The sequence below is a fragment of the Perognathus longimembris genome, chromosome 12 (genome assembly GCF_023159225.1).
Source record: "Perognathus longimembris pacificus isolate PPM17 chromosome 12, ASM2315922v1, whole genome shotgun sequence".
In the NCBI taxonomy this organism is placed as follows: Eukaryota; Metazoa; Chordata; class Mammalia; order Rodentia; family Heteromyidae; genus Perognathus; species Perognathus longimembris.
In genome coordinates, this window is record NC_063172.1 from 43298192 (window position 1) to 43310468 (window position 12277).

The 12277-nt window shown below is 39.5% G+C and overlaps 1 protein-coding gene across 1 annotated transcript in view; it reads left to right on the top strand.

Moving 5' to 3' along the window:
• The window catches only part of Pag1 (phosphoprotein membrane anchor with glycosphingolipid microdomains 1), a 100881-nt gene extending 94059 nt beyond the window's left edge, over positions 1 to 6822 (top strand). The window contains exons 8-10 of the mRNA XM_048358349.1: positions 540 to 2073; positions 2296 to 3888; positions 4108 to 6822. Coding sequence (XP_048214306.1) covers positions 540 to 908 — 369 coding nt within the window. The 3' untranslated portion in view covers positions 909 to 2073; positions 2296 to 3888; positions 4108 to 6822. The remainder of the gene's footprint in view (positions 1 to 539; positions 2074 to 2295; positions 3889 to 4107) is intronic.
• Positions 6823 to 12277: the final 5455 nt, after the last annotated feature.

A 12277-nucleotide genomic window follows, 5' to 3' on the forward strand; every position in this document is an offset into this window, starting at 1 on the left:
TAAAAGTGATTTTTTTTCCTGAGCCAGTCATGGTGATACATACCTGTAAGCCCACATTTTTAGAGATAAAAGTAGGAAGATCCCCAATTCAAAGCCAATGTAGGCTATACAGTGGATTCAGAACTGGGCAACACAGTGAGATACTGTCTCAAAACCAAAACAATGGGGTCCGGTGGTACCCACCTGTAATCCTAGCTACTCAGGAGACTGAGATCTGAGGATCAGCTTTTGAAATGTCATTGCAACATAAAACTCAGATAACACAGCTGCTGCGCTCCCTGAGCTCTACTCCTCCTGCTGTCCTAAGTCCTCTTTCGAGTCCCACAGAACTTGCTTCATAAGGAATTAAGTGGCTAGGTTGATCTACACACAAAGTAAAAAGCAATGTCTTCATTATTCCTAGTAATACACTCCATTATGAGTACAGATAATAAAGGCAAATCTTGAAGGGACACACAGTAGCCCATAAGTGCTACTGATGTAGCTTGTTGCCAAAACAGGGACAAGGTGGATTTCTCAGTTCTCCCTTTGTTTCCTAGATCTCAGCCATGTACTCCTCAGTGAATAAACCTGGACAGTCAGTACATAAATCAGGGCAGTCGCTGAAAGCGCAAGAGTGCGCCTACAACTCCATTAAAGGAGCCCCTCAGAGGTCGCCCTCCTCCTGTAATGACCTATATGCTACAGTTAAAGACTTTGAGAAAACTCAGAACAGCATCAGCACACATCCACCAGCACCGAGACCCAGTGAGGAGCCGGAACCGGACTATGAAGCAATCCACACTCTAAACAGAGAGGAAGACAGGGCCCCCCTGGAGACCAATGGACCCCACAGCCTCATCCCCAAGGAGAATGACTATGAGAGCATTGGGGACTTGCAGCAATGCAGAGACATCACCAGGCTCTAGCACCCTGGAGCACAGCTCCAGCTCCAGTTCTCCTGTAAGATAGGAAATGACACCAGCCTCTCCTTCACATGCTGCTGTAGTGAACCGAAGGTAGTTGTGGATGCCATCACTGTGCTCCCAGTTTCTGAGACAGTGAGATATAGATCTGACTGCTCCCTGAGTGTGCAACCACCTGCCCCCAGGGACCAGCACCCTCAGCACACCTCAAAACTTCCTCAGTCCTTCATCCACTGCAGAAGATTCCAGCGAGATTTCATCCTACCCATGCAGAAAGCAGATCTGTGAGGAAACCTGTACATCCAGGACTCCATTTCCTCCATCTGCCTGAAATACTGCCATTTGAAGGAACCAGGGTCTCCTGCTCTTCCTTCTTCCCTGCTCCTAAAGGAAAACACTTGCATTTTCCACCTTCAAAACTTCCAACGTCTATGGTTCATTCCAAGGAAATTCTGCAGGGGTTTGCACTGGCTTTCAGCATAGGTGTTAGGATGGTGAGAAACTGTGTACTTACTGCTTCCCATCCAATTTGCTCATCTTTTTTTTCAGAGCAGCCATGTTGGCCCCAGGAATCCGTAGATTGCATGGGACCGAGGTTGGAGGGGAGGAGGGGAGGATGTTCCTGGGGTCTCTTAGGTCTCTGCTTCTCCTTATTTTGGCACTGTGTATCAGCATCCGTTCTCCAAAATTACTTGAAGTTAGTTTTAAATACTGTTTTCTTTATCTGGTTAAACCCTCTCCCTGAGGCCCCCACCCCAATGTTGGAAAACTTGAATAGAATGTTTCCATATTTTCACTCAAAATTGTGGTACTTCTGTACTTGTGTAAGGACAGAGCTCATTCCCTCAAGCTAGAGAGCCTTAATCTTTATGGTGGCAGCAGCTGTAGAGCCCTTCCCAGGAGGGCCATGGACACCAATTGTATGCACTTCTGCTTCCCTAAGGTAATCTACGATGAACATGTAAACATTTCTTACATTTTTATTATAAGATGTTTTATGTTTAATGCTTGATTTCTAGAAAGTGCCAGAAAAAAAATTGGTATCACCTATTTTGATTTTATGTACAATGATATACACTCTCATTTTGAAGATATCATGAAGCACATAAGCTAGATAAGTAAAACTAGCTCTTATTCTGTTTTTTAACAAGTGTTTAAAACACTGAAGGTTTTTGTTTTGTTTTGTTTTTGCCAGTCCTGGGCTTTGGGCTCAGGGCCTGAGCACTGTCCCTGGCTTCTTTTGCTCAAGGCTAGCACTCTGCCACTTGGGCCACAGCGCCACTTCTGGCCATTTTCTATATATGTGGTGCTGGGGAATCAAACCCAGGGCTTCCTGTATACGAGGCAAGCACTCTTGCCACTAGGCCATATTCCCAGCCCCACACTGAAGGTTTTTAAGACTCAATTTTTCAAATGGTACTTGGACTAATGGGTTGAAAATACCTAGACCACTGAGGGTACAAATGCAGAAGGTATAAATAACCATTTTTAGTGGTTGTGGTAAGCAGTATTGAAATATTTAAAATAATAAAAATAGAACAAAATATGACTCCTCCTAAGAGTATCATACTTATCATTAAACTTTACTTTTTTTTTTGAGAAAACAGCAGTGACTTCTGTAGTCCACTGCTTACCCATGCAAATTGCTTACTGTAAGTTTTCCTTCATTTTATAAAAATCAGTGGCCATAGTACCCCAGATGAAAAGCTTGGCCTGGTATGAATTTAATCATCTCCTTAGATCTTAAAAGACCAACATTGAAAAACTTGTTCACTTTTCATTTTAAAAAGAGTTTCATTGAAGTGCCACTCCAAAGTGTGGGCTCTGGGAAGTGATTGCTATACTGATAAGAAAAACCAAGTGAAGTCATCCTCCTCTCCCACTGTAGCATCTATTGACTTTGATGATGAATAACCTTGCTGTTTCCTCTCCTTACCAACTTGGAGGAAGAACCATCTTATGAGTGGCCGAGACCAGCTTGCTGGCACATCTTTCCATGCCTGTATGTGCATCAGGTTTGTGTCTGCTCTGTTTTGCACTTCTGAAGCTGTAAAGTGAACTCTTGGGGTAAGCTGGTTGGTTGTCATTATTTTTCAACCAGCTGAGTCTCTCTGGTAAAGATGTCACGTGCAAAAGCACAATCACTGTTGATTAGAAAGTCATGGGGAATACCTTTGGATCCTTGGAGAGTTTATCAGGAAAGTGCAGGCTACTTCCTATCTGAGTCCAGATCTTTCATTAGCACTGCTTTGCCTGCTGGTTCTCACTGCTTCGTATTTGACAAATTTGACCCAACAACCTCTCAGGTCACAAAGTTCCCTTCCTATGTGTGACAATCAGGTCACATTGTTCACCTAGCACTGTGCATGGCTGGTAGTGTCCTCCATGGGTACCTTACAACCAAACATTTGTTTCATCCTATTCAAAACTCTTACGATCAGGGAAGTAGGCATGCTCTGTAAAATATAAAACCTTTTCATGAGAGAGAAGTTCATGATAACTGAGCATGTCATCTTACACTCTCATTGCTGAATGTCTGCTAGAAGTTTTCAAATACAGTTTATGCAGCTGGGTTGTAAAATATGCACTAAACTATCTCTCCTAGTTTGACATACTATAGTATAAATTGTAGGAGAAAATCTTGAGCTCTTTAAAAAGAGCTTTATAGCTCTTTATAGCCTACAGCAAAAATTCCAAAAAATGAAATAGTAGTCTTCGCGGATTGGAGGAGAGAGAGCCGAGTAAACTTTTTAGCAAGGCAGCTCTGTTCTTTACAGTATTGTGTATGTTATTGAAGAATTGATATATCATCATTTTGAGTTTATTATACAGCTTTTCATAACTTTCATCTGTTTTGCTTTCTTTAAAATCTGTATACACACACCATATGTACATATGAATTGAACAGAATTCTGTAGCTCTTTAAAATTTTCATTTTGATCTGATTGTCAAATACATGAAAGGTAATTATCAAAAACAAAATGTAGGGCTGGGGATATAGCCTAGTGGCAAGAGTGCCTGCCTCGGATACACGAGGCCCTAGGTTCGATTCCCCAGCACCACATATAAAGAAAACGGCCAGAAGCGGTGCTATGGCTCAAGTGGCAGAGTGCTAGCCTTGAGCGGGAAGAAGCCAGGGACAGTGCTTAGGCCCTGAGTCCAAGGCCCAGGATTGGCCAAAAAAAAAAAAAAAAAAAAAAAGTACTGTATTCTTTAAGTTCACCATTGAAATCATAGTATGCATTCAAGAATAACCTATATAATGTGATGTTATATAAAAAGATAAAATCTTGGGAATTTTTTATTTTTTAGTTTTAAATTTTTTATTATTATTTTTGAGTAGTTGTACAAAGGATCTGCCATTTAAGGCAATTTCCATTCTATAAATTGGAACTTCACATCTCTGTCAGAAGTAGCTGTGTTTCTGTTCAGATGTTTTAAAAGTGTTTCTCAGGTTGTTTTTAGTATTTCCAAAATAGTGTTATCATAAAAATATAACCTATTATATGTGAGATAATACAGATGTGAAAAATTTGACAAGAAAGTAGTCCTCGCATATATTGGCTACATATATTTTTCTCATGGCCTGATTTAAGCTATATCAATAAGTCTACTAAGGCTTTTAAAGACACCAATATAATTTGTGGGGAAAAGGTTAGTCACTGTTTTATCTGCCCTCAGAATCCCAGAGTAAATTCTTATTATGTACTAAATTTACACTAGGCAGTCAATTCAGAGAAGTAAATATGTTGCTATATTTTTCTTACTTGATTTTCATTTTTATAATTAGAACATTTCCTTACCTTAACCAATAATAAATGATATATTCATTTGCACATATACATATGTACGTATCTAGTGGCACAACTCTAGTGCCTAATTATTAAACTAAGTTTTAATATGTACTTAGAATATGTATCCTACTAGTATGGTGAACTTTTATGAAAAGCAAAATTAGAAGAAACAGTTCTCCAACGGTTTTCATTTCACAGTTGAGGGCAAATCATTTAATTTTTCTGTCAAATACATTCAGATTTTAAATGTGGCTATAATTATCCTGCCTGAAAACAACAGTAGTTTAGTTTTGCTATACATGTGACTCACTTACATATTCAACCTGAAAGGAGCAAATTTAAATAGGTGTATTTCTCAATCAGTGTTGGAGAAGAAAGCAAATAAGCCAGAAGCAAACAAGCAAGTAAGTACCCTGGGCTAGGAGGCAGAGCTGGCAGGTGACCCAGACTGCAGTAGTGAGGTCCACTTTTTGCATCATGGCAACATCTTATTCCCTTTTTAAAACGTGAGGTTGCACAGTGCCATGATGTCCCACACTGATGCTCTGACCCACAGAGAGCTCCACTTCAACACTGAACTGAGATTTTCTAAATGAGCACATGACTTTTTTTTCCAAGACTCCTTGTAACAGTTACTGTGAGTCCATTGCATTCTCACGCTGATTCCATTCTTCCAAAAGTATTGACTTCTGGGACCCAGCCAGCCTTTCTGGGGCCACAGGAGGCACAGTTGGTACTGATAGTTATTTCCTGGGAATCTTGACAGGCTTATTGTACTGTGTAATTGGGGAAAGTTAAAGGGTAATGTTTGCTACTAGTAAGTGGCTGGTGTGAAAATAGAAGCATATCTACAATATCAAATGTGGTTTTATTTGCACTGAAATCTAAATCCTTTATCTTGCTTTATATTATATACATTATTCCTGAGAGCAGCATTGGACAAATTGAAAACATAGACATAACCATATCTGTCCAGACCCAATAGTCCATCACAATCTTTGTCTGGAAATAACAAATTAGATTTTAAAATTATGGTCCAGGAGAGAATGATTTTATTCTACTGATCATTTTTAAGTCTGTTTACATCTAGCCTCTAAATATTTGTAATATATTTAATTGTTTTTCAAGTTTTTCTTTTGAGGCTACTTGATATCAGATGAAATAAAAATGCAATTTTGTTATAAAGATAATTATTTTAAAAGTCTCCAATGTGGTCTTCATTTGTCTTTATACAGAAAGATTTCTTTGCTTGCCACTTAACATACTAGAGTATTTTTCAAAACTGTGTTGGCCATGATTGTGTCCTATCTCATGTATAATGTATTATAAAGGTTGTTGATTGTCATTCTTCATACTTAAAGATGTTAGATGAAAAGCAGTAAAATGTTTTTATGTTGTTAACTGTTAAATAATTGTGTTGTATTAGCCTGCCTTGTGTTTTCTGGGGAAGTTTGAAATACAGCTGGACAAACAGAAGTTAGTTATAAAATAGGAAATGGCATTTTTTCCTCATAAAAATAGTGATCCTCTAAAAGTAGCAGGTCTCTTGAGAGGGTCAGATTAGTTTAAAAATACTCTCCTCACTCAAACACAGTTAAAATCATCATCAACATCATCAGTCATTACAATAGTACTTTTACTCTTTGTTTTAAAAGGCCTTTGTACAAAGTGAAAAGATTGTCCAATTTGTAAAAGTTTTTTACTTCATTGTTTTTCTAGTGAGAATTTCTCAATCATAGTTTTCTACATTCAGAAGTGTCTCATATTAGCTCTAACATTACCCTCCCTCACTAATCCTCTTAAAAGGACAAAGTTTAAAGTATGAGAGCATGAAGCCACTGGTTCCTCATAACCTAATTTTGGCTACTTCTGTCCAGGTGGTTCCCTTGTCCCTCTCTTTAACACCACTGATTTCTTTCCGTCCCAACCCCTCCTGTTTGCCAGGTACCTATGCTCTATTTACATACATCTATTTACATAATGTGCTATTTGCATAAATGTGCTATTTGCATAAATTGTTTACCTTTCTGTAGAGGCACCCCACCAGGCAACATAGAACTGTTCTCCATCCTGGCTGGCTGACTCTAAAGTTCTGCCCAACCTCCAATTTCCCTGCCTCAGGCTACCAGTGTTATGCCCAAGTCGTGAGAAGACCACCAAGAAGACCCCAGAGAGAAAGACATTCCAAAATGCAAAAGCAAGGCTTTTTTCAGGCGAGCTGCAGATCGGGCCTTGTCCTACCCACTGACACAGCGGAGGTTAGGAGGAAGGCCCTGAGCTGAGATTTCAGAGCTTATAAAAGCAAAAAACCAAGTTACAGCAATCAGGTGTTGGAGCAAGATTAGGATACGGGTACAAATCTGATTGGCTCAGGGCTCGAGGCATTCTGGGGTGGTTAGAGTTAAGCAGAGAGTATCCTGACCTGCTGGGCCCTAATAAGCTTGTCCTGCTAGCCAGGATAATTGGTAGCCTGGGTTACTCATAGTTTAAACAGACAACAAAACCGGGGCTGCCTGAAAATGGGGTTTACTTTAACTCTTCACCAGGATAAGACCCGAGGTCCAAGGGGCCATGAAGAACTTTCTAAGGGATCAAACTCACAAATACAGAATTAACTGACATGATCTCTCACCAAGTAACAAGCTCCCTGTCCCTCATCATATTATGTGATTAGCCTGGCATGTTGGATGTAGATTTTCACCAGAAAAATGAAGGAAATCCCGCTATTTTGAGGAGGAAAACCCTTCTTCTAGGACTAAGTATTTTTAAAGTAAACCCAAAAGTAAGACGTTTTCACCCTGTGGCTGTCGCCCTTCCCCTTCTCTTGGCAAAGGTGCTTTTGAATTACTTTCCTTCCAACAAAATTGTCCTACTCACTCAGGGCTCAGGAAAACAGAATGCTCCAGCATCTAAATGTGGAATTGCCAGACATTGGGAATAATTGGCAAACAATATGGTTTTTGGAGTGAGAAACCAGGCAGTTTTTAATTACTAGCACAAGTAGGGGATAGTGTAGTACAGTTTCTAATTTTTTACATACTTAAGGAAACAGAATGTGTTTACGTTTTTTACTTTTTAATTCATTGTAAGTCCTCATAGTTAATCTTGGAATGAATATTCTAAAGCATAATGTTTTTCAAAAAAAATTTTAACTAAAAAAGATCTCTTAATCGGAAGGGTTACAGTTACATAAGTCAGGCAGAGAACATTTGTTTTTGGACCATGTTACTCCTTCCCTCACTCCCCGTTTTTTCCTCCTATCCCACCCACAAGTTGTAGAGTTCATTTTCAAAATAGTGTCCAATGACTACCATTGCTGCATTTATTCACCCTTTGTCCCTCCATTTCTGTACCCTCTCCCATACATTCCCAAAGACATATAGACCAACAAACAAAACAAAAAGGAAAGAAAACAAAAACAGCAAAAAAAGAAATGATTGGGTGTGTTTGCCCTTGGCATGAGGCAGAAACTATAGTGTCTAAATGGGAATCTGTTTTGGATCCTTCCAGAATATCTTACTGTGACTGTCCTCTGCACTAGAGGCTTGGGGCTCTTCAAATACATCTCCAAATATACATTCCCCCCCACCCCAATCTTGCTTTCCTGGCTTCTCTAGAATGATTGAAGGCCTTGTCCAAGCAGGTGGTCTGCCATAAGCTAGTTATGAACAGAAGACATCAAGACCTTTTACTATCTGCTAAGTGGTGGATGAGAAGCTGAGCTAAAGAGTATTGTTTCAGACTAGTGAAGGGGGGAAAATAAATAAAATTCAAAACTTAATAGAAAAGGTATCTGTTCTTTTTCTCTATTTATTGATTTCTCAAAATTCCAGGAGTCTACCATTCAGAACTCTCTTGTAGTGCCCTGGTTTGGTTTGGTTTGGTTTGGTTTGGTTTTAAACTCAATAAGGTTAAAACAATTTCCTTTTGCTTTGTTTCTTAAGCTGAAGGAGAAAACATTGGGTCTTTGGCTCCCTACTTGGGAGGGAAGGCTTTCTATGTGACAGAAGTATCCTTCCCTAGGTGAAGTGACTAAAATCAAAAGCTGCAGTGCTTTCTGTAATGGCGTTTGACATTCCTTTGATGTGTTTCCACACATTTTCCCTGTAAAACCCAAAAAATGAACCTGACATGTTGCTCCCCACCCATCCCTCTGGCTTGCTTGTGTTTTTTTAGGTTTTAATTGTGTAATATAAGCTTATTGTTTTTTTCCTGAAGTCAATCAAAAACTTTAATTCCTATGAGCTATTTAATTCCTATGAGTTATTTGTCAATATTTAGGAAGCACTTGATAGTGCTTATTTCTTTGGAGAAAGTGATGTAAAAAAAATAATAATAATGCCTAGAAGGCCAGATTGAGCTTAAAAACTTTCTGTATTTTTTTTAATATTTTCTTTCTTCTTCCATTTTTTTTCTTTTTTTTTTTTTTGGTGGTACTGGAGTTTGAACTCAAGGCTTCCTACTTGCTAGGCACTGAATCACTTGAGCCACGCCCCCCCAGCCCTTTTTGCTTTTTGGTTATTTTTGTAGATATGGTCTGCCAAGTCCCTCCCATCCCCAGGGATGACCTCAGACTGTGACCCTCCTATCTATGCCTTTTATGTAGCTGGAACCACAGGAATACACATCACAGCAGACTTTTTGGTTGAGGTTTTGTTAACTTTTTGCCCAGACTTGTCTCAAACCAAATGCACCCAATGCTGTCTCCATAGTAGTTGGAGTTATAAGAAAAAGCACCATACATATCTAGCCTGCCTGCCTGCATGCTCTTTCCTTCCTTCCTTCCTTCCTTCCTTCCTTCCTTCCTTCCTTCCTTCCTTCCTTCCTTCCTCCCTCCCTTCCTTCCTTCTTCCCTTCCCTTCCTCCCTCCCTCCCTCCCTCCCTCCCTCCCTTCCTCCCTCCCTCCCTTCCTCCCTTCCTCCCTCCCTCCCTCCCTCCCTGCCTGCCTGCCTGCCTGCCTGCCTGCCTTCTATTGCTTCTAATTTGAGGACATATTTGGAAGTAAATGAAGATTGGAAGCATCATTTGTACTCATGACACAGATGACTTCCTGCTCTTTTGTGTCTCTGTTTATGTCTCTGGAAAACATTCCTACTTCGGCTCTACCATCTACAGGCTTTTAAACAGTAAACAGTACATGTGGGTGAGAGAAAGTATCTTAAATATCTAAGTGATAGTTCGGCTATTCTCCTCTTTTTAAACTCAGGAATAAACCTGGCTTATGTGACTAGAAGCATCCTTTCAAATATGTTTCTTCCAAAGGCATCTAAGTTTGTGTCAACTAAAAAAAAAAAAGAAAGAAAAGAAACTGCTTGAATAAAATTTAAAGAAAAAATTTCAAAAACCTCTGTAAGCTCTTTCCTGGAGAGTATAATACCAGACTTGTACCTATCCCAGAGTGTTTGTTTCTTGCCTATAGTATTTCATCAATTTTTATGGGTGAAAAAATGCACATTTAAAAAAAATTGGAAAAAATAAATTGAAGTATTGCATTAAATTCTCAAATAGAACAATTTAGTTAAAGAGAAGCATTGGTTTTAGAGAGAAGAGCGCAGGGTTCATGTCCCGGTTCCAGCATTGACTTTACTTTGTGATTCTAAAGCAAACAGTTCAACTTCTCTGTGCCTCAGTTTCTCCATATACAAAATGGGGATTATAATACCAACCATTGCCTACCTCACAGGGGTGTTTGGGGGACAAATGAGATAATATGAATACAAATGCTTTCACCTCTTTGAACAAAAGGTGCTATATAAATAGAAGTTGAATTGTTTTTATTGATCCAATGGTCAATTATATTTTAGGGTTTAGATAATAGCAATACTATGAGTTATGTTACAAATACGTTTCAACTTGATGCATATTTCTAATTCTCTCTCTGTGGCCAGATCTTCTTCATTTACCCAGTAATGGTACTAAGGAACTGAAAATAGGTATTTGTTTTCTGTGTTTCTCATGGTAATACTGCAATTGTGAATATTCAGAAGAGACTACAGTTGTAATGTCTTATAGTTTACTTGTAATGAACTTTATTCAAATTGTATATTAAAAGTATAATTACATGTAAATAGAAGGTACATTGTAATTAAAGGCTCTTAGCAAATTGTCTTTGTCCTTTTTTCATTATAATAAAAGTCAGTTTTATATGAAAGTGTATTAAAATTCATTTGGTTTTTGGAAAGGTCAAAACTGGCTAATTTATATACCTTTAGTACATAGCCAGGCTTGAAGATTCCAACTGAGATTCTGTTGTGTACCATAAGGAGAATATGACGAGTGATCAGACCATACAGGAGTGGTTAGAGTCAGAAACTCTGCAGAAAAGAACCTGCACTTGAAGCTAGCTCCATGATATAGATATAGGCATAGGCATGGACATAGAGGAAGCTGCTGGACTTTTCTGTACCCATTTACATATTAAAAAAAGAGGGGGGGGGGGGATAGCCAGGTGCTATCATACCTGTAGTCCTAGCTACTTTGGAAGCTAAGATTTAAGGATCTAAGTTCAAAGCTAGTCTGTGCAGGAAAGTCTGTGGGACTCTTACTTCCAATTAACCACCAAAAAGCTAAAGGGGTGCTGTATCTCAAGTGGTAGAATTCTAGCCTTGAACACAAAAGCTCAGCAATATGCCCACGCCCAGAGTTCAAAAGGATAAGGCAGGGCTGGGGATATGGCCTAGTGGCAAGAGTGCTTGCCTCCTACACCTGAAGCCCTGGGTTCAATTCCCCAGCACCACAAATACAGAAAATGGCCAGAAGTGGCGCTGTGGCTCAAGTGGCAGAGTGCTAGCCTTGAGCAAAAAGAAGCCAGGAACAGTGCTCAGGCCCTGAGTCCAAGCCCAGGACTGGCCAAAAAAAGAAAGACACAAAAGGATAAGGCATAGAACCTAGTAAAGAATTGTCATGGAGACTAAATAAAGTCTTAAGTAATGCACCTAGTTAATAATAAATTTTCTTCAAATACTTACAAACTTCACAAGTCTAGGAAATTCGGGGTGGTGTCTACACATATGGAACAAGCACCCAGTCAAGCTTTGTAACCTGAGAGCAAGGAATGTCCCATGCTATGAGGAAAACCCATCCACTTGTAGCCTGAAATCCACAGGATATGTCAGAGTACAAGACTTTACTTGGCATCTGGCCCTGGCTGGCTTGCTCTGATCGAGAATGGCCTTGGGGTCAGAAGATGAAGCCCGTGAGTCACCAGCTGTTGTGTATACAAAACCTGGAGCTGAGGAAAGCTTTAGCTGAGACTTGGGATCACACAACCAGATTTCCCACTTAGACTACTTAGGAAAACAAAAGGTCCAGAGCTTAGGGATTGGGGAGCTTTGCTGACTCCTGGAGACCACCAACGATTCTGTGACAGCTGCACTGTCCATTCCACCCAGCATATAATGGACTGAGAAAAGATGGATGGAGGAATGGGAATTCTCATTTTTGTCATTTTTATTAATGTTCATTGGTCACCCACCTTGCTTTCCATTGTGAATACAATTTGAACGATGCTTCTGTTCATCCTTTAGAAAAATGTTCAGGACCTTACTCTATCAATGAGGTCATCATTCCGAGTGGTTG